The sequence below is a fragment of the Zonotrichia leucophrys genome, chromosome 1A (genome assembly GCF_028769735.1).
Source record: "Zonotrichia leucophrys gambelii isolate GWCS_2022_RI chromosome 1A, RI_Zleu_2.0, whole genome shotgun sequence".
Taxonomy (NCBI): domain Eukaryota; kingdom Metazoa; phylum Chordata; class Aves; order Passeriformes; family Passerellidae; genus Zonotrichia; species Zonotrichia leucophrys.
The window spans coordinates 51,783,505-51,807,334 of NC_088170.1; the positions used below are offsets into that span (position 1 = coordinate 51,783,505).

The following is a 23,830-nucleotide window of genomic DNA, read 5'->3' on the forward strand; positions in this document are numbered from 1 at the left end:
GCTGTTCCTGTAGAAAAAGACCTCTATCCTTGTCAACAAGGGCACTATTTATAGTAAAGAAGATTGAGTTCATTTTTTCCATGTGAGGAAAAGTCCATTTAGTAAAGTCCTCTAATTTCTAGAGGCAATAATTACTATGTCCTCTTCATATACATGGAAACTCAAAAGCTTCAGTAACACTGAAGAGTCTTAAACCAGATACAAAAAGTGATACCACTTTCTTTTTTCATCTATTTTAAGAGGAAAAAGAAAAACAGCCATGGGACCAGGAAGGACAAGGAAAACACAGCTAACAGAGACAGGCATCAGACACAGCTCGTTGCTTAGTGTTTTTAGGGTTCTGCTTGTGCATAACCTGTGAACCCCCTCTGGGATTGCCAGGGATTTTTGGGAACGCCTGGAGGAATGTCACGGGCACCTGCTTCATCAGGAAAAAGCAGCCATGGGGCCTGTGACACCCAGCAGCTTGTAAAGAGGCTATTCATGATCAAAGGGTGCTTCGAGCTTTGAGCAAGCAGAGACAAGTACCCTTTCAGCAGGTGCTGGGAGAGGTGAGCTTAAGGGCCAGCCCAGTGTGAATTTCCCAGAGAAGATTTCCTGCAGCTGATGTGCAAAAGCCTTCTGGAAACTCTGATGCTGAGGAATCTGTGTGCTGCAGGCAGGCGTGAGTGACACAGCGTGTCCCCAGCACACACCAGAGCAGCTGCCCCAGCATATCAGACACCAGGCTCCCAGGGGATGATGATGCATCTCTGTTGGCCCCTCACTGAGGGGCCATCCACCAAGTGGAGGGGAGCTGTGACAAAGCAGGGCAAGAAAGGTCTGTGCTTATTTGGTGCAGAAATGGAGACTCACAGCATGTCCAAACCAGAGTCTTAAAATTTGCAGGAAAAAAGTTCCTCCTCTGATGCAAAAGGGTCAGTGTGGTGGTGGCAGATGAGGTGCTGAGTGTGAGCAGCACATTGAGGAGGTGATTTTCCTGTCTCCTGACCACTGGTGGGAGCACAGCTGGAGCACCGTGTCCGGTCCTGGGCTCGACAGTAAGAGACACACACAAACTGCAGTGAGCACTACAAAAGGTCACAAAGATGGTAAAGGAGCATCTTTTATGCAAGAAGCTGAGAAAGCTGAGACTTTTCAGCTTGGGGAAGGGAACACTTGAGAAAGGAATCTTATATCAGTGTGCATAAATATCTTATTGGTTTGAGGCAGACTCTTCTCTGTCATGTCCAGGGACAGGACAAGAGGCAATGAGCACATACCAAACCAGAGCAAGTTATGTTTAAGCATCAAAACCAAAACAAAGCAAAATAAAACAAACAAACAAATAAAAAAGACAACCAACCAAACAAAAAACCCAAACACAAAAACTTTTCAGTGTGCAAGAATCCAAACAGAGGAATAGGTTGCTCTGAGAGGCTGAGTAGTCTCACTCCCTGGAGATATTTCACATTCAACTGCCTGCAGACCTGAGCAAGCTGCTGCTGTAGCTGCCTACTCTGAGCAGAGAGGGCTGTGCTAGACATCTCCAGAGGACCAGCCTGGTTTTGTGAGCAGTAACTGTTTCTGAGCTCTAGTGGTCCCAGACTTTCAAAAAGTTGCAAATTATCAATCACAATGACATGATATTTGGAACCATTTGGCTGCACCACCAAGCCAAAAGAGGTGTAGGAGAACCATAGGCAATGCTTTCTGATGACATAAGAATGGAAGATGACCCATGAAACACCCATTTCATTAATTGTTGTCAGTCTGATAAAAAGGGTTCAGGAGCTCAGCCCTCAATAGCTTTATGTTGGAGGAACTAATAAAGAGTCAGGTATTTTAAAAGCTGCACCTGTAGTCAAGGCATTCATGATGTTTATGTTTGTTCTGGCCTGGAAATTTATAATATTTTCTCTTTAGAAGTAAAATTGACTAATTAACTAAATAGCTGCAAATATGTGTAAATGGAAACAAATGTCTTCGTAAAAATGCAGCTCTAGATTATAATTAAAAACTAATAAGTAATTTTCTTCTAATTTCAAAAGTGTATAAAACATGGATAAAATCAAATGAAGTTTACAATGACTTGCATTTTCAGTTGAACCGACAGAGGAAGAAGCAGAAAACAAAATACATGTAGCAGGTCCAATGAAATTAAGAAAAAAGTGTATGAAACACAGAAAGAATGGAAACCTTTACTACAGTTTCACAGATCTTGTATGTTACAGAGAGAGGTATATTCTAGCCTTAAGGATTCTATGATGCTATGATACTGCACAAAATATTACCAGAAATTAACATAAGTCATTTCAATTGAAAGAGACAAATTTTTTCAGAAGTGTTACTTTTGAAAAGACAGGCTTCCCAGAATGAGATTGGGCAGGTAAATGTGGAAAATTGCACAAAAATTATATAACTTTGGGATATACACAGTGGAATGGGCTGCAAAAATCTTTTGATAGTAATTTTTCTTATTCCTGTGAACTGCTCTTTTAGGATTCATTTAGCAATTAATTGCTGTCCTCACTAGATGCTAATATTGCAACAGAAATCTACCGAATAAATTGTGCCAGTGCAAATGAGGCAGTGATTGGCAGCCCTTTCTTAATTATGGCAGTAGGTTTAGCACTTGTGTTAATCTGAAATTCATTAGCATGTCTCCAGATACCACTAGTTAAATCCAGTTTGCCAACAGGCAGAGTCAGCTCTGAAATTAGTGCTTCAGAAAACCTTGTTTATTGCCTGATGTCCTCCGAAAAAAAACCACTGAGGTCAGGTTTCCTGACATATTGTTTGACTGGATTCCCAGAATAATTCCATGATATTCTCAAGAGGCAACCCTGAACACACTAAACCTAGAATGAGGTTTGTGCCAAAATCACTTATCTACAAGTAAATCTCTTATTTCTTCAAACAGATTCGTAATTCCTCCTTTTATACTTTATTGATGTGTTTTTCAGGCTATATTTTCATGATCAATAGCTATTCTACCCATATAGAAATCTCTGTAGACAAAACTGACAGAAATGCAAATAAAGATAAAAGCTACATAAATTTTTCAGAAATGGATCATGCCAAAAATCCTGGTGTCTTCTTTTGACAGACATTATTTACTTATTTACAAGCAAAGCCTGGCAGAGACAATCTCTCTGGATTTCAGAAATGTATTCCATAGGAGATGACTGATTAAAATTGAAAAGGTGGGGATCAGTAGCTGGACTGTAAAGTGGATCAAAAAGGAGATCAAACAGGTTGTGCTGAAAGTGTCCTGGTATAGGTAGCTTCCCTGTGCAGTTCTTCAGAGTCTATTTTGGAAAATTTTAGTGTTTTCACCAATGACTAAGCCCTCAAGGGGCAAAAAGATGTCTTTTTGGGACATATATGCACTGAAGAAATGCAACAATAGCAGGAATATGGATAGGATACACTGGTAACATGGGATGAGATTAAACACTATATGTCAGAATTTGGATAATCTTAGGGACTGAGGCAGTAAAAATAAGATTATATGTGAATCCTGAGGCATTTACAGGCTAATAACAGGAACTTTGCTAAGAATACAGAGCGCTGATATTTCTAGAAACAAGAGAAGAGAAAATGTGTAACAGTTCAGATAAATCTCACAGTAGAGTCCTGCCTTTCCCTTCAGTCTCTTTCTTCAGGAAAATTAAGGATTTATAATCTACCTTTGTGACATCATAAAATTATTTTTATCTCTAATATATTTTTTAACTCTAAATTATGCAAACTTTTCTCAGTCTTATTGTGTAGACCTTTCTTATTAGAATGCCAGAGCACTAAATCTTGCAGTAATTTTATATAGATCTCCTCAGATCCCTGAACAGGCCATCATATAAAGCCATGAAAGACAACCTGTCATTAAACATTTTACTTAATCTCTTCTAAATCTAGCATTCAGCTTTTCATTCTTATTTCTTTTTCACTCATATAGCAAATCATTTTCCATATATTTCTTAGAATATGCTGCATTTTTTCTTGGAAATGCTTAGTCATTTTGCACTGTGTGGATAGATGCTATAAAGATGGAAAAGGTGAATGCTACAGAACAATTAATTATAATTCATTTTCCCATCTCATTTCTCTAGTCATGATCATCAAAGTTCTTCCCTTTCTTAGCAGACTGCTGACAAATGACAACTGAAAAATAACATTATCTCTTTGGGCTCCCCAGGGCCTCCAGAATAAAACAGAAGACTGCTCTACCACACTCAGTCCTTTTCCCTGGGTAACTTCTCCAGTTTGCTTAAGTTCCAAATAATAAATAGCTTTGTAAGCACTGTTGCTTGCTCTCAAACATTTCTTTTTTGTTTGTTTAATGCTCAGTTCCCCAACTTTGTCAACCCCTGTCACTTACTGTCAGAATTACTTTTTGAAGTGTATTACAGACACAAAAAGGTCTGCATTTGCATCTTTTTATCCACCAGTTCTTCCTACCAGTTTTGGTAGGCTTTTTACAACCAATTTTATTTTTATTTTTCCTAAGTTGTTTTTCCATCTTCCCTTCCCTTTGTAAGCTTTTCAAATGGCAGATTATTTTCAGTTTTAAAGGTGTTTTCATACTGATATAATTTAAAATCTTGTTTCACAAGATGCATTTAAACAATCTTCTTTAAGATTAACAATTTTGTCTGTAAGGAGATTTTAGCATTTGGTTATGTCTTAATTACTCTATACAATTTCTGTGCATGCAAGGAAGAATTCCATGTGGACTGCTTTTCCTGTGATTGCTTTTAAAGCAGACACAAATAATAGTCTCATTTTATTGATATATAATTTATGTTTATTATTACTGCATTCCTTACTGATCATTAGATTAGTATCTCTCTTCAAAGTAGTGTTATGATATGACTTTTGCACATATTCTAAGTTCCTGCCATCTCTTTTTTATTTGGTAGACATATTTCAAGTGATTTACAATTAAAACTCACCACTTTATTCCTAGATTCTATCCTTCAGCTCATTTTTTCTCAAAAAAAACAGAATAATATTGCAGTCTTCTTACCTGTTTTTGGAAATAGATAACTCACAAAGTTTTATAGATTTTCTCTGCTGTCATTGGAGGCATCTATACAGAGCAATTCATCTGGCATATTTTAGAGAATTAAATGATGAGGCAAACCATGCCCCACTAAATGACTTTCTCACCATTCACTCTAAAAGCTCTGTAATCAACTAGCTCATGTGTAGACAGCTGCATTCACCACATCTAATGTGAAACAAATTGAATTCTATTCCTACACTGTTTGGCTATTTGAATAGCTAAAGCCTCTATGATCCTGTATTATTCCAAATCTATTCTTGTCCCCTCTTCTACGTTATCTACTTGCAATACACGCACAAAATAAGGCAAACCCATCATAGTAGTTTTGCTATGACCTTTCACAACACTAAGCAAAACTGCGCCTTTCATCACCTACATCATGTGTCTGTACTGTTTCTGTTATTTCTCATGGAGAAAAACAATAAAAGCAGTACCATAGAAATAGTCCTTGTCTCTAATCTATGTACTGTTCAATATTTGTAGTGTGTCAATCTACTGAAGTTATAAGCCTTTCTGTTTTTCTGTGCCTAACCTTATTACTTTCTATTTCCTAGCAACAAATCATATGGTTCAGGCACAGGCTTTTGACCCTGTTCCGTAGGAATCATGTTCATTTGTTCTCACCCTCAGTGCTTTTTCCACAGACTTCTATTATTGTCAGGTTTCATCATCCTTCAACATTTCCCTACTCAGAAACCTTTTGTTACATACCTGTCCAGCAATTCATACCAACACGTGTGCTCATACCTATTTAATACTCCATTAGAAACCATTATCAAGTCAGCACCATGAAGATAAAAGATTTAAATTTTCAGAATTTTTTTTCATTGATCTGGTTGTTATTGATTCAGGGAGGACAAAGAAGCAATTGTATCAGGAGCAAGGAAGAAAATCTAGGAGAATTTATAGCCATCTTTACAACTTTTGAAGTGCCAGAAGGACATACAAAACCAAGAAAATAAAGGTAGTCAGATCTGTATTAATTTTTCATATATGATCCTTAATAAAAGATCTATGTGTAATCTCGGAAGACACTGAACCCCATGAAAATTATTCCCTTTTTTGATCACCTCCCATTTAGCCACTATACATCAACATTTACAAGGTCTGTGTTATCACAGACTCCAAGGACTTCACAAGCTGAAAAGATCTATATAAAACAGGATGACATTTTTACAAGACAAGGAACAATAGGAAGGGCTCCAGATGACGTTTTTAGTGACCAAGATCTGAGTTGAATTTCAATATCAACTGTCCATGTGGCACCAATTTGCATCTTTAAGTTACTGAAGTACCAGCATTTACACACTTCCTTTTGGGCTCCTCAGCCCAACCAGTGAGGCACACAGCTTCTTCTTCACCCACATTGCAGCTTGGATCCAAGAGGGAGAGGCACATTTATTTTTTGCCTGTTTCTCTGATCTGAGTTTTCCTCTCTGGACAGAAATCAAGAGAAATGCAGCTACAAACTCACAGGGGTCCTGGATGCTGAGGGAGGCAGCTCAGCTCTGCTGTCACCTTGGCACAAGGGAGCCCTGCCCAAACACAACAGCCAGTTGTGTCTATGTACCATGCAATAATTCACTAAAGCCCTGTATCTAAACCACATTTTATCCCTTCATATTTGCTGTGCAAATTGATGTATGCACTAGGAACTTGAGTTAACAACTTGGGTTTAGGAACATCTACTTGAAAATTACTTTCTTTTAGACATTCCTCAGAATTTTCTGTTTCACAATACAAGGTTTAGAAGAACTCACTCATTAAAACAAGAAATTTATTAAAACAATGTGTATTTTATCCCCAAGGAAGAAAGAAACCTTGCCTAAGCACATTGTGCAAAAACAATATCCCTTGCTGGTAAAAAACAGTGGAAGTGACAAACAGAAAAAATTATCAGTGTTTGAGCTGCAATTAGTCCATGCATAAAGGAGGATCAATACAACAATTTGTAACTATCAAAAGCTGGAGCCTTTAAAAGCCAGCTGGCTTGGCAGAAACCTTCCCACAGTGGCTGTATGTCAATATAAGGATTATTTTCAAGCACCCTTAGTTGTTTTTCTCTAACATGATAAGCAGTGGACTCCAATATCCTGAGGCTTTCTCTTCAGATCTCTGGGTAGGACTTGGAGAGCCACACCAGAGACTGCACTAAATAAGCCTTTCAAGTTTGTACAGTCTGGCATGTTTAGATGAGTCTAACTCCCTGTAGCTGCATATCCTGCATGCAGATGATGACTTGAGGTTCCATATATCATTTTTGCCTTCCCTTAAAATGCATAATTATCATCCCAAAAAAGTGGGACACAGCTACCATAACTGTCCATATTATGATCTGTGACTTGATGCTACCTAGGGATATATTTATAAAATGTGATTATGTGTGACACAGGAGCACTGCCAATACATTTTTGTCTCTCAAATCAGGATCAAGCTATATTGGAGGAAGTCCAGGGTACCCCTTGAGTAGCTGAAGAATTACACAGGAAAACCAAACACTGATCCCGCTAGAGTTCAGAGTGAGCAATAATCAATCTTCTGTGATTGTATCTGTTTCCTTGTCCTTACAGTTAAAAGAAAGAAAGAAATCTATTACTTATGTCTCCATGAGATACATAAGATTTTGCAATTTTTCGCATCTTAAAGAGTTTGATGAGTATACGTATGGCAAACCTTGAGAGAAAAGAAATTCTGGGTAGGCAGCAGAGTACAGTGCATGAGTGATAGCTACTTGCTTTCTACCAAGTCTGCACAAACTCTATCCTCTGCCTGCCACAAGTAAGCTCCCTTGTCTTTCCACTGAAAAACATACAGCTCACAGGGAAATATTCATTTAGTGAACGTCAAGGACTATCTCTTGCTGTGTGTCTTAGGGTGATTTTAGGATGTTTGTATCCCCAGTTGTCTGCTTTGCTTATGGTAGAGATTGAGTTTCCTGCTTTTAAGATTAGATTGGAGAGTGAAAGGGTGGAGCAGGAAAAGCAGTAGAATATTTTTGCAGCTGTATTCAAAAACAGAGAGATAAGAGCTTCACCTCTCTCTGTGCATGTTGTCTGCAGCACAGACTGCAGGAAAGAGCTCTCCTTTGCTTTTAGTTAGTTATTGTAGCTAGCTGAGGCAGAGGAGTTTCCCAGAATGTGGCTTGTCTTCTTCTTGGAACTGATTGCCCCTGCTCTGGACTGAAAACCCAGAAAAACACCGGGACCTCACACCTGTGGCACACGGGAGCTGGGATGTGGCATTTTTCAGCACAGGAGGGACTGATAAGAGACAGAATGAGCCGAGCTACAGCCCACAAAAAGGATCACCTCTCTGAATCTGCCATCTCTTCAGAACAATGAGAAGTTCCATTGTTTAGCGTTATTAATTTTCTCATGTTTGTGAATACTTTGTTTGTAAAATAAACAGTTTTTTCCACTTCTCTCATAGGAGACTTACCTCCCGAACTGGCTGGGGGAGGGGCAGCTTGAATCTGCTTTATAGAGGGACCCCTTTGAAAGTTCCCTCCCTAAATATGCCCTAAACCAGAACAAATACACTGTGCTGCTCTTCTACTCCTGCAAATAAACATATGTGGCAGAGAGCACATCTATAATCTCAAAATATTTTGAATTCCTCAGACAGCTCAGGTACCCACTATGTTATTAGGATGCTTTCCAAACTCTTAGGAACCATCTTCCAGTATACAGCAAGTGCAACGCCCAAACTCAGAGCCAAATCTACGTGACTAAAAGATACCTATAATAAAAATAAGTAATTTTAAATGTAAATTTTTTTCTATCTCTTTTTTTGGCAGTTGACCTAGATTTTAGGTTTTCTTATCTTCTTAAGAATTCTTTAGAGCTTGTTAAGTGATGACTTTTCTATAGCTGGTGTCCAGTATGGTTGATGAACAGTGGTATTCCAGACCCAATAAAAGAAACACTAAATTTTTTATCAAATATAGTATGGTTGAAACCTCATAAACCTAGTGTTAATAAACATAATATTTCTGAGATTTTCTGGTTAGAATATAGACTTTTTTCCTTTTTTCAACTAATCAACGAACAGATAAAATTTAATATCCACTTTTCAAGTAGTATTTGTGCAAACTGATGATGTTGCTACATTGCAGAATGTAAAATAAGAAGGGTGAGTCAAATCAATTCAGTTAAATACTCACAATCTCACAGCATTCAGGTTGGCTCATTGGGTTTTAATTCTTCCAAGCAGTGGTAACTTCTGAACAGTAGCAACTAGAATCAATTTCTGTCTGCTGTGGTTTTTGAATGTGGTTGTGCTTGCAGAACAAGATCACAGATTAAAGATAAAATTATTGCAGTCATCCTCTAACATTTTTCCTTGATTAATTTAGTCTGAATAGATCAATTCTCTTCTTCTTTATTGTTTGTTATATTGGTAAATTCTAGTAACAAATGTCTTGAGCAACTCTGAATCCTTATCCACTTTAATTTAAAACACGTGGGAAAATGTTAGAAAGAGATATGTAGTTAGCATGTACCTAGCATGCAAATACAAAAGAGCACTGCAGGAACAGACATAACATTTTGGGTCCAATCTCTTCAACATAAAATATAGCATGCTATGTTGCCAAAATTATTGGATAGCTTAATACTCAGAAGTAATAAGAAATACTTCCTTTTCTGGGTTGGAGAAGCTTCTAAGACACACTGTCTTCTACATATTTAATATTTCATGCTATTAGATATGCTTTAATTGTGGAAAACACAGAAAGAGATGAGGGTCCATGGTGCATAAATGCAAATGGACAGGTTCTCTCTGGTAGCCTTGAGAGGCACCAGCCTTCCCCAGTTATATGAAGAACAAGACACGTTGGAATTCACCAGCTACTGAAACAGGGAAACCAATTCGCCTGTATGGGATGAACTGAATCCTGCCTCTTTCCTCTTGAGTGCTTTGCTGAGTCTCCTTGGATTCTCCCCAGTTTTGCTTAAGATCACATCTGGTAACTGGGTCTAACACAAATAACTTGCTCTTGAATCCAATACTCCTTTGATTATGCACCTGAACTTGGTTGATTACTGCTGAGTACATCTCCCTAGCGCCGAAAAACTAAACAATGCCATCTGATGATGCCAGTAATGTGTATTAACTCTAAAATTATTCTCTCTTCACTGTAATTTCTATGCCACAGTATTTAGCCTACATGATTTCACTGCCATTCCTTTTAATATAAAGAAATTTTTATTTTCTCTTTATATTACAATGTAAGACTTATCAAGATAATTTCACTGACAGTGACCTTCCAAAATAATTACTCTATTTTTGAGTTTGTCACTTATAGGCCATTACTAGATACAGATAGATCACTTTTCCCATAAATGATTTAAAATGCAGCTTCTTTATACTATCAAATGCCATTAACAAAATCTTTTTTTTCTTCTATATTCTCTCTAATGTGTCTTATTTTTTTTTTAAGAAAATGTTGTAAGGAAACAAAAAGGCTCATATTCAGTTACAGAGGTATTAAAACCAATATATTTTCCCTCACATCTGTCCTGATGGCTTGCAGAGCAGTTGTATTACCAAACAGGCCATAAATCAACAAGTGGAGAAAATTAGAAATTTGTACAAACATTCTCATTTGATTTGATAGATTTAAGAAGAGATTTTAAATTTAAATATTCAAGTTAAGAAGCTTTCCAAGGTATCATTTTCCTCAAAACATGTCTGGACTTCTTCCTGTTAATAAAAGTAAGGATATCAGAAGGGCTTAAAAATGCTACAGAACTGAAACTGTGTTGTCTCTGACACAGACTAAAGGGTAAAAAAAACCCCACAATTTCTTTGCACTCAGATACTTTTTTGCTTGGAATGACAAGGGTTAATTTTTTTCAGCCTCTTTGCTACAGCTTGAGTTTTTCACCTGATCATAGTAGAAAGGATATATCTGGATATCCGTACCTATCAGGAGATGCAAATCAATTTTCATTGAGTAATGAGAGTAAATCCTTTATCACCTTCCCTAGCATATTAATTATTAAAATACGTTATGAATTACACCTGGTTTCTCAAAACATAATTGACCTCAGTCAAGTTCTGCATCATGAATTTTGTATGTGGAGCATATATATTGCTCGATTAAACAGTACTTAAGATCTGTACATAAGCAAAAGCACAGCTATAAACTGCACTTGCTTTTAGGTTCTACATTCTAGTTTCACACCAATAATTTTCTTAATCACTGATTTTAATCACATGGACTCGTGTTGCAGCTCAGAATCATAGCAGCGCCAAGCTCTGCTTGCTGAGCCTCCTTACATTATGGCCGTACATTACTTAAATCCATTAAGAGTGATTCAGATCACTCTGCAATTTTAGTTTCTTGTACAGCCACCTGAATTAATTCCATTAAAATAATTAGCATGCCAAAGCAGAATTTATTTGAAATCATTCCCTGTTAATTCCCAATAATAAGTTAACACCAGTAACAACTCTTTAATTTATTTAATATAAATGCTCAGGAAATTGGACATTCAGGATTCTTTGTTACAAGTGGTGAGCCTTAGTTCCCAATGCATTTGCAAACCAAGTCAGACACCTCTAAAACTATGGCAAAAGTACATAAAAAGGATTTTGAATTTAATTTTAGGAATTCAGGTCTATGTTTATTTAAGCTTTAGCCATGTTTTCAAACATTTCTCTGTACCCCCAAGTTTTCAAAAAAAATAACATAGAATTTTGACATGTGATGTAGGTATGACAGAAAAAACATCACAGATCTTAATAAAACTCCAGCAGACATTCCCCCTGCCACTCCCACTTCTGCAACTGAAAGCTGTATCTATTTTTTTTACAGATTAGTGAAACTAGATTTGCTACCACAGTGAGTCCTAGTAAGGTCAGCAGCATTCTGCCCTTCCCAACTCATTGTTAATCTTATTTATCCATATCTGATCTACTCATCTGCTATCATCTCACATTATGCTTGGACAGTTTTTTGACCCTATCAGATTCCAGTACCAGTGGCATCCTATGATCCTAAGTGTTTCTGACAGTAAAAAGTTCTAAATTATGAGCTGCCTATAAGAACTCATAATTTGCAAAAAACTGCAAGACAGGCACAGTTTAAACTATTTTTAAAAGTTTTTTTTTTTTCTCTAAGGGTAGTTGTAGACTTGAGAGGAGGAATTTTAAAAACTTGAGTGAGGAGCATAGAACCAGTATATTTAAGGGGGACGTTTAGTTCTATTGTGTTTAATGCCTCAAAAAACGTCAAAACTTATCAGCCTGAAAGTGCACCATTTTGAAGCTTCTGTTTTAATGATAAATAATGATTTGAGAATGCAAATTTTGTACTTAGTGAAAGAATAGAGAGGTGTCAGCTTTCTTGAAGAAAACATTTAAAACAGTCTGAGCTGAATATTAAGTCAAGAGAGTTTTGCATAGATTGATGTCTTAGCAACTTCAAAAGATAGCAGAAGAAGATTAATTTTGTAAATGGCTGATTCCACAATAATGATTCTCTAGGGGTTCAAAGTTCTTTATGAAAAATCTCATTCTTCTGGGGTTTCTCTAAATGTTGTGTATAGATGCTATCTTCTCAGAAAAAAATATTACAATGTGATAGAATGATCATTAATTTTTATTTTAGTCGACACCTTATTTTGAATTAGCCTGCTAGCTTCTGTTCTTTTATTCTCATTCTCTGGTATTATTCTGCCATTTCAGGATGAATTTTTTTGATATTCCCGTTTTTAAATGGGGTTAATGCTGCAGTGTGTCTCTGTGTGTTCAGCCAAAATTAATCTTTCCTCAAAGGCATTAAATTAACATATCTAAAAAACAAATAACAGCAAGGCTTTCTCATCCACTCAGACTATGAAATTAGTTCCAGAAGAATAAAGCAAAACATTGTAAAGTGGGGTTAGGTGATAATATTTTCCTTCTTTCAAGTCCAGGTAATGTTACAGGATCATGTCAAGACCTAGTGGGCATGGAACTGTGGAAATCACCAAGTTCAACCCCTCTTCTTAGGGCAGGCTCAACTAGAGGAGGCTGCCTGTGTCCAGCCAGGTTTTGAGTGTCTCCAAGGATGGAGATTCCACAACTTTTTTTAAGCAGCCTGTTCCAGTGTTATTGTGGATTTGTCACAAAATCTGAGAAAGCAACATAGTTGCTGTACTTTGTCCAGAGGAGACCAAAGAAAAGGTTGCACACTCAGAATATATTTCAAGTCTTTTCTTCACCAGGAGAGGGAAGTGATGTTGCAGTGACCTCCTGAAGAAGCAGACAACATTTACCTAAGCACTGATGGCAGAGTGGAGTCAGTACTTCCACCTATTATCCGCTCCATTCTCTATTATCCCTTCTTGTATAAAAAAAGTCAAATTACCAAGTATCTCTATTACTCCCCAGGAAAAATAGCCCACCAAAGCAAATAAAATGTCTCTTTTCAAGTATGTGAGTAGAGATCAAGTGCTGCCCTTACCTTTATAAGTTTAAAACTCATATTTTTAAATCTGTAAATACATTTTGTTACAGAGTTACATATATCCCAAAAAGTTCTAAAATGTGTAAATGTAAATATAAATAAAAATATATGACTAAAGGCGGGCAAAAATCAGCTACTCTACACTGCCTAGAAAGAGAGAGCTTGGGAGGAGAGAGAAACACACACAAAAGAAGTGGAGGGAGAGAGTTTTATTCCCATCCAAGAAATAGCACTGTATCCATGCTGTAATTCTTTGCCTGGAAGGAAGTACAAAGACAAATCTTCTTCTTAAAATCAAAACAAAACCACCTTTGAAATACTTCCATCCACTGCAAATGTATGCTCAAGTCCTGTTCCTGTTAACTGATGAGCACTTATGTTGAATTCAACAGAACACTTCTCATGAAGCACTCAGCACCTGCCAGGGTAAAAACTCTTATAAAACACCTGCTTGTTTTGTAGACAGAATAATGAAGTTAAATAGAATGAGAACACTAGAGTAATGTGATGGGAGAACATATTGAATCATGCCACAATTACCCTATTGTGCACATCACCATTTATAAATCTAATTAACAGAAAACCTCTTCTCTTTACAAAACTTTAAATATGAAATACCAATTTTGCATAAATATCTCATTTGGATACAAAGAGTGATAGGAAAAATCTTTAAAATGTGGCAACTTATTAAAATAAGAACCTCTGAAATGATAATATTCACTTTTTGCCTGGGAAAAAGAAAGATTAACAGAATCATGAAACTTTCAAAAGTTGATCAAATAATTTTTTCATTGACCAAAGAAACAGATGGGCTGGTTATGGTCTACTAAAAGTAACCATCAAGAACCCAAGGTACTAAGTATTGCCATATCTCAGAACACTGCTTTTCTATTTCCTTTTGAAAACACTTTAGATATACACAGTAATAAGCTGTACTAGTTACATGTTAGAAACTTTTTTTCCTACTAAATTAAATTAATTTTTAAATGCTCATTATAAATGAAAATTAATTGAGTCTAGAAACCATTCTTTTCTAGCTCTCCTGTGAAAAACAGAGGCAACAGTAAAACAGGAATCTACTCAGCAGTAACTCACATCTTGTGTAAATAAATTTCTTTATTTCTATTACCAATCAAGTTCTCTCCAAATTAAAATCATTATGAACTATGAGATTTTCTGCATTTAGCATACAAGTGAAAGACAGAAACAAATGTCTTATCAATCACATCATTTCAATATGCACTGGTGGTTATGATCACCCTTCAGTCATGAAAGTGTCAAGGGAATATTACACAGATGAATCCTTCAGGGAAGCAAATCTTCATAATTTGTAAATTAAAATAAACTAAGTAGACAAAAATAAATACTCTTCAAAGGGATTTCTTTTAATGGAAAGCAAATCAGTTTCTTCAATAAACAGAAAAATGTCGGTTTTCTCACCCTTGCAAATACCCTCCATAAGACAGAGGTCCTTCAGAACAAAGATCTCACTTTGTGAAGTGAAAACCACTAAGTTGAATGTGTCAGCATATTATCTGGACTTGAACCTACTCACTACCACATGAATGAAGATAGATATACTAAACAGAGGTGAGAAGTTGGTTTAACATGCATAAGGGTAGGATCATGTTAAGAAATTAATATTGAAGAAAAGGAAAAAACTGCCTGTCTCAAAAATGCTAGTTACTTCTTTATATATATATTATTTTTTACTGTGAATTTGATTATATATTGCAATTGACTACTCAGAGAGAATTCTGGAGGATTTTCCACCCCTGCAGCTATTTAAAACCTGGATGGGCATGGTCCTAAAGAACCCGATTATGCTGATCCTGAATCAGGCAGAGGGTTAGAGTAGGTGGAGATCTTTGACAGCTTCAGAGGGGCTGTGCTCCTATGATTGCTAGGGTAGAAAAATGGTATCTGGAATGGCTAAGAAAGCCAGGGTTTTCCTTTCATTTATCAGTTAATTTTTAATATAAGACATTATTACTGATTGAGGCTAGGATGCACATCAAAACTGATCACACAGCATTACTGTTTACTCCTAGCACAGGAAGTCTTGTAACCTATGCAAAATATTCACCTCTGCCTTTTCCTATCAATCCACAATTCCTGTTCTTGGGGGCAGCACTACTGCTGTGTCTGACAAAGTGTTTAAGACCATCTTCTTCTTATGCCTCTGAATGCAAGACTAAGAAAATAAAATGTTTCGGCATATAACACACCCAAACAATTGGTACACTGGTACATAATGTGGACTAGCTAATGTGGACTAGCCTAGTATGGGGAATATTAAATATGTCCCATGGGGCAGGAAGCTAACTTCAAATAAATGTTTCTTTTTCTTCATTCTTTTTTCCCCCTCTCTTTCAGTAAATCACTGTTTCGAAATCAAATACATTTTCCTTAGTCCAGAATGCTTTCATCTCTGTTTATTGCCGTACTTAGAGTCAGCAACAGAAATTTTTACAGGTATTGATGAAATATAATTATCTAGGGAGTGGAAGCTTTCATATAAAAATGTATAGCTTATCTTATTATGCTAAACTTTCATGCTCACCAAATGAAAATAGATCACTTTATGCTTTAACAACACAGACCCAGAAAAACATCTACTGGAAATGTAGGTAATTATCACTGCAAAGCTTACAATATGCTTCCTACCTTTTTCATCATCACAACATTTCCCATTTTCCAGCAACATTCTGTGTTCCAGGCGTTCTTTAAAATCACTAAAGAATCATTTAGACTTTTAACTTTATATTCCTGGAGGCAGGGATTCCCTTTTCATAAAAATTGCATGGAAAGAAAAAACTGTGAACTATAATCAACATTTGTATCAACCAAGTGGTCTGGTGTATTACCTAAAGCAAAAAAAGCTTCCACTCAGAAGTTAAATTCAAAATGACCTTGTGCTTTTTTTAAAACTGCTTGCAGCTGAGGTCATTGGAATGAATTGTGATAGAGAGTGCTTCTCTCTGCATAGTCAGAAGGCATGTGTAGTACATGAATTACCACCAAGTAAGGAAAAAAATCCCAACCAAAACAGGGCAAAGTACATCATTCCATTTCCTTGTAAAATAATGGCAAATATTGCCTATAATAATTATTACTTCTAATGAAACAATTTAGGGTTTTGGCAACTTTATTTCACCATAAAGTACACGCTGCACATTTCAAATCTATATTAATCAATTAATCCTATTTGTTATTGGCCTCTACTGTTAACAGCATAAGCACCTGTAACTACATTTCCCCAGCAGGCAGATCCCTGCTCCACAGAATATTATGTAGTGTTGTTTAAAAATACATATTGTAGTTAAAGCTCATTAAATTGCTGAGTCAAAAACAATGAAATGGAAAAGAGGTTGGAACTGCTAGTGAGTGTTTTGATTGAAAATTTAAATATGTAAATCAAAAGCAATTTCACTATTTACTTATGTAGGAGATTATTAATTAATTTTAGAAGGAGATTTTGAAAAGGGTATTTTTTAAATTCTTTTTCTTACAAACACATAAGCAACCACTGTCAAATTATTTTTACTCTGTCACTAAGATTGTACGAGTCCTCAATTTGTTTCCATAATAGCAGCTTTTCACTGGAATATTTTGATCGACAGATTCATATTTTTAACACCTGCCTCTTTTGGGAGCAGCTTAATGTTAGGATGAAAAATGTTAAGATGAAAAATACACTGGAGGTTTCAGAGCAGGTGGAAAAACTCACAGTTCTGATTAAATGAGAACTGCTTCTAATCCTGTTTTCCACTGTGCCTTAAAGTATCCTATATAAAGAATAAAACCCCACTTGTCACTTATGGAACATTTGAAGAAGAGAGGGGCAAATAAAGAGTACGCGTAACTTACCATTAAAATTTACTGCCCGGATGTAGCTAAGCAGTTCTTTACCATCAGTTGTGCTCATCCTTGGACACAGACCAATATATCCAGGACAGAGATCTTTATGCATGTTGTGCAGGGCATAGGCCATGGAATACACTGCATCAATGACAAACTGAACTTTTCCTTCTTGTTCATAGGCTGAATCTCTCGCAATTCTTTCTAAGCCTGCAGAAGAAAGAGAAAAGAGTTTACTTCTACTGGTGTGTGCACAAGTGTGTACCTGCATGAGCACTTACATGCAAAAATTCACACTGGAATGGAAATAATTACAGCTGGATTGACAGGTAAAGTTGGGGTTTGTCGATCCTTCATCTAAATAAACAAGACAAGGGAAAATATGGCCATCTGGTTTTGCCTCTAATCATTGTACACTCTGCCAGGTATGTAAACAGTATGTTGATTTCTGGGCTAGGAAAAAGGACAGAACATTTCATTACAAGAAAAATATATGTAGATATATGTATTTCTACAACGCAGTAGAAAAATTCTCTTTCCACATTATTGATTTTCATTCAAGAGCTGTTTATTGTCATTTATAGGAAAGCTCTAGAGCAGCCTGCTGTTCTGTTTTAGATAAATTTAAGGCTACCTTGATTTTTATCCCTGTCTATTGTTTGATAAACATTATTTAAACATCTCAGGGAAAAAAGCTGAATGCTTGCCAAGTGATGTGACCATCTGTCTCCATGGTGAAAACTGCTTATTCTACAACATTTTCCTGTATTTACTATTGAATAACACTTCACATTGAGAACCATGTACTCTTTACTGTTTCCTACAGGGACATTTATCCTTTAGAGGGAGCACAGAGCAAATCAATACATCATATAATTTTTATTCTGCAGGATTGCCAAAATTCATCATCTATGTCCAAGAGAAGTTTTATGTTAATAGATGATATTACTTAGTGGAATTGTTAAATAGAAAGATCAGAAAAATTATTTTATAAATAAAGAATCAACATGAAATACCACGTCCTAAATAGAAATTCAGATGCTGATTTGATGGTCAAATCTTCATTTTCCAGGGAAAAAGTGATTGGCAAATCTTGGTGCAAAGTTTGCCCTGCTGAAATATACTGTGAAATTCCTTTTGCTACAGTGAACTGAACAGACACCTAGGTTATCTACCAGGTTATCAACTCATTCAATTTGCAAATAATCCAATCATATTATCTAAGATTATATAGAAATGAGACAAAAGTTTATGCAAAATTTTAAAAATATTAACTCTCTATTTTCTTTTTTATTGTTTCTTTTTTATATCTAAACAGGATTTTATCAGTTCAAGGTATCAATTTTGCTGAGTCCAAATTTATAAAAGTACACTGTTTGTGCCTGAAAATAGAGTGGAGACAAGATCTTTCTTTAGACAAGGTATGCAAGCACATATGACAAGGGGAAAAAGCCAGGGAGCATACTCAGAAACCTTTCTTCTATTTGTCTGCTGCACTTCAGTACCTCCATCTTGCACTACAGTAATAACATATGAACAAATCTGTAATCTGACAAGCAGTGGTGGTTTGTGCTTTAAACACCCCTGAGCACTAGAAGCAATAGATAGCCTTGAAAAATCATGGTGTGCTATTATTTCTCTTCAGGGATTAGTTAAAAAAAGCACAAAATCACTACTTCTTGAAAAGCTAAAAATCATTTGAAGAGGAAGGCAGAGATCATATTTGTGATTTGAACAAGTAGTTTTGCAGACACTTTTTAAGACATGCTCTCTAATGAATGACAATAATTAATGAATAATGCAACTGCAAATAAATAAACAGGAAAAATCTTTCCTTGAACATGCTGAAAATTACACAATTAGTTGCAGTGCATTGCCCAGACATAAAAGAGGACATGAAGGATGGAAAACATGAAGCTTAATTAGTTTACAAATTTACTGACTTATTTCATTTGGGAACTACCTTCCAACAGCAAATGATGGGTAGAGCTCATGCTCTCCCCTTTAATTGCTCCTGCCTTGTTAAGGACTCTGGGACAAGAGAAGGACAGAGTTTACAGAACTGCGGCAGGCACAGAGCAGTCCAACCTGGATGCACTCCCAGAGCTTCCACATTCCCTAAACAGGATGGGCAGGACAGGAGGAGTGAAAAGGAGATCCACTTTTATTGCCAAGATAAATATAATTCCCATCACATAAATGGATACATGTGTATGCTGAGGGGTGGGGAGCTGGTGAAAAACAGAGCAGAAATATTTTCTGCAATAAATTCTAAGTCATAAAACACTAAATGTTGCAAACACTTAAGAAAGTGTATTGTACTAAGTGATACAGATTTTAAAAGGGGAAAAAAAAGTTTTATTCTTCCTATACCGTAGTTAAATTTATACCGTAGTTAAATACATATAAAACTTTTTTGCATAAATTTCTTCCATGGCATGATATTTTACCTTCAGTCTTCACAGATATCCTACTATAAATTAATTTATCACATAAATTATAGAGGAAAAACCCAATTTATTGGGACTGAATGTGTTTCTATACATACAAAGGGGTAAGGACCATCACGGAATTACAATATTTAAATCAGTTAAACCCAGAAGGTAATAGAGAAGAGGAGTCTCTTCTCTATCACTAAAAATCACAGCAAAAAAAACCTCTTTCTTCTTAACTTTTGATTTTCTCTTTCGGGAATTCTCAAACATCTAAACTAACAATTTATAAGGATGGGAAGAACTCATCAACTTAAATTACACTGCACTGCTGTAAATAGATGTTCATGTATAGCAACAAAATGATGCATATTGTCTAAACCATAAATATGGTCAGCTCCTACAGATATAATATTACTTGATTGGAAGATATGATTATAATTTTTCTTCAGACTTGTATGCCAAGTAATAGTTGTTTATTTATAGCTTGACTCTCAGCTCTACAAGGCATGTTTCTACACACATTGGTGACTTGAAGGAACATAAAAACTTGTATCTCATAAAATAAATATTTTAATGCTTCCTTAATGATCACTTCAATTTCTGATCCTACAGTTTTTCCTCTGGAAAATTGCTTAAGCTGTGTCATTATCAAAAATAGTGAGAAGGTACTCCCAGTTCTCAAACCGGCATTCAAACCCATGGTCTGACAGTGTGCCAGATGAGAACTGGGAGAAACAGATGAGATCTGGGCTCGCCAGTTCCTGAACATCTCTTCCTGATCTTCAAAACAACAGAAATCCAGGGAAATGTGCCATGGTGTTTTCCAGCAGGTCTCCCAATCCAGCTGCTGAAAAGTGCAAACCTGACATCAGCAGGATATCAAGATTTTCTCCAGCCAATGAAATGTGTAGACATAAGTACTAATGCTATCATCTTGGCTTGAGAAGATCTAGGAAAGCAATGACACTAGCCCAGGAAATGCCAACTGTTCCTGGATCAATCCACTGGAAACCTCTTTTGGGAGCACTAAAGCAAGCCAAAGGAATGATCCCACAAAGCCTGTAAATGTGGAAGAGCTGCTACAGTACTCTTGCAGCTCCTGAACAAGAGTGACAAGCCGGACTGTTGCTGGAGGTGTTGCCTCCATACCTGCACTTCATTTCCCCTTTCCATCCTGCATTTCTTATGCTGCAGGAATAAATGTGTATCTTGCTCAGGATGGTGTAACTCAGCTATTGCAGGGAAATATAAGGAACATAATAGTAGGAAGATGAGACATGGATTAAGTGGATAGGGATGTGACTGGGGCTGCTAGTCTGAGGGCAAAGAAGGTGAAGCAGGTGGTATTGTCAATTCCATGGGTGTGAATTGGGAACCAAGAGATTTCAGGGAGCATAATCAAGATAAATTAGGCCTTTACAACAATAAATTAAATGTATCTTCATTGAAAATTCAAGATCATGCAGTAAGTAAATAAAGATTAATGTAAGATAGCTGAGGTAATGAATTCATACATGGGTGATGATATCACCTATGAGAGAGGAATAAGTAACTTAAACAATCAAAACTTAAGTTGCTGATCTCACCAGAAGGGCAATAACCTGGCACAACTGGCATGTGATAAATGTTGCATAATTCATCCCAGTTTTAGAAAACTTATTGTTAATGACAGTCTTAAAGCTCTTGAAATAATTTCTGCACAGATATAAGCCCATGACAAAGGAAAACTTCAGAGCAAATTTCCTAGTAATTTTTCTCTTAAGAAAATAAAATATTCTAAATAAAGCAAATGGATATACCTGTCTTGTAACTTGTGACATAAAGAGAAAACAATACCTTTTATTTAACTACACCTTTTCTGAAAATCACTGGTTTCCTAATATTTCAGAGCAATCCCATTCCTTTTGTCTCACAAATCTGTTTCCATTTAGTATTATTGAAAGCAATTCACATACATGCTGCCTACATTATCTCTCCTGATTATTTTGATATTTTTTAGATTCCATCCCATATATCTAGTAAAAAACATAATTTATGTTACTTGAAAACAAGAGGCTGAAGTCAAGGATCATGTGTACAACAGCTGGTTAGAGCTTCATATTGGAACAACGTTGATTGTGCAGGGTTTGAGAAAAGTTTTGGGCACTGGAGAGCTTTGGGACACAGGAAAAGGCCTCCATAGTTTACAAGAGTAGAGACAGCTGGTATGAGGATGTAGTGTGAGTAGGAATAGTATCCTACTAAACAAAATATTAGACTGGCATGTCTTGTCCATCATCCAGTGAGAACCATTTGCTGAGCAGTGACGAGGAGGGCCAAGAATCTCCTAACTGTGGATTTGTCACTGGCAAGGAAAGATTTTTACCTAGAGCCTGTATTTCCCCCTCCTGTCCACAATCCCACCAACTCTTTTGTGATCTTGTCCCTTCTCATAAGTGCTAGGAAACAAATCTTTTAGGGACTGTGCTTTGAATAAGTGGAGAAATCTTCCAGGGGACAAGTAATGTGGAAGAGGGGAGAAAAAACTGCAGTGGTCTTAGAATGTTTTCTCATGAACAGCTTTTATTCCATTTGCCTCTTTTTACTTGCCTTTTTTATATATGCTTGTACAGAATTACTGCTTGGATCATCTCTGCAACAGCTGGGATATTTTTCCAAACTTCTGCCTTTACAAGTCTGAATTTTGGGTATATAGTAATATATTTTATTTCATAGTTGCAATTCACATTTTTTTACTTACTGCTAAATTATTTATCCCCATTACTTGGCTCTCAAAACAGTTTTACTTAAGCTGCACTTGAAAGCAAAGAAAGTCAAAGACAAATATTGTGTTCAATTGATTTTTTCTGTGGGCCAATCCCAATCACAACTAAAATAATTTGTAGGTGGTCTCCCACTCTTCAGCTCAGGCATGATGATGCTCTATTTTTCGGAATTGGTTAGAACTCCCCACCTTTGCAGCAAGAGTGTTTTCCACAGAAAGCTGGCATCTGTAACTAAGCCATTTCAGCAGGCTCAGCAGGAAGCACCAGGAGCATATGTTGCTCCTGTTGTAGTCTTCCCGATTATTCAGCTGTTTTCCTCACCCATTATGGAGTTTGATCTCTCTGAACAAATAATGCAGATCATCATCTTCTGTTACTGAAACTTTAGGGCATGATATACGTTTATGGTGGGGGAGTTGAGTTTTCTAATAGCTGTGTGGTAACAGTGATGCATGAGTTAGTTTCCAGAGAGCATCACAAAACCTGAGGCTTCTCTGTAATAGTGTGGTGTCAGTTTAGGAAGCAATTCAGAGAGCAAGCCAAGGATTATATCAATTTTCTCAGCCATTCCAAAAAGAAAATTGAGAATGTAGAAGCAGGGACAGTGAAATGAAGCAGTTTAACTGTCTGCTGTTCTCCAGAAACTGATGGATGTGGATTTGTGATTTAGTGAATTGTCTCTTGATGTAATTTTTTGGGGGTTATGCCTCTTTACACTGACTGACAAACACCGCAAAAATACAAAATAAAAGAAAAAAACTTACAAGGCAGCAAGACCAGTTAGAAAAAGTCTGAGAAAAAACTTTTCAATCCCTATAATTATACAGATATTTTAAAAAATTTCCTATTCAGAACTGACTGAAACTTTACATATTTTAAGCACTTTTTAAATATAAAATAGCAAAAATAATATTTCACATTAAGTGAATATGCTCCAATAATTTTCACTTTAACATCACCATAAATAAAAAACTAACTTTTCTTTTTGCTTCATCCTGTAACTGAAGCATCTAAAAAATTCTTGGCCTGCCCACAAACATTTTTCATTGGAAATATCAAAATCTTTTTCTTGACTTTCACAGTAATTTAGACGCATGTTTCAGAAAAACACTTCTAGGAAATGCACAGTAATATATACCAAAGTGGAATTAAAGCATTATCATTGTTATACTGGAGTGTTTTGCTCCTATTACCATATGTAACATTTACCAGTGTTTTCTCTTAGGAAAGCAAACTAAGGTTGCATTGCTAAAATAAGATTTTATAT

General features: G+C 36.2%; 1 protein-coding gene across 5 annotated transcripts in view; it reads right to left on the reverse strand.

Moving 5' to 3' along the window:
- The window catches only part of GRM8 (glutamate metabotropic receptor 8), a 314,502-nt gene that overhangs the window by 104,258 nt on the left and 186,414 nt on the right, over positions 1-23,830 (reverse strand). For all 5 annotated transcript variants that reach the window (XM_064702748.1, XM_064702745.1, XM_064702749.1 and 2 more), the window contains one exon: positions 17,373-17,573. In XM_064702748.1, the coding sequence (XP_064558818.1) occupies positions 17,373-17,573 (201 nt within the window). The remainder of the gene's footprint in view (positions 1-17,372; positions 17,574-23,830) is intronic.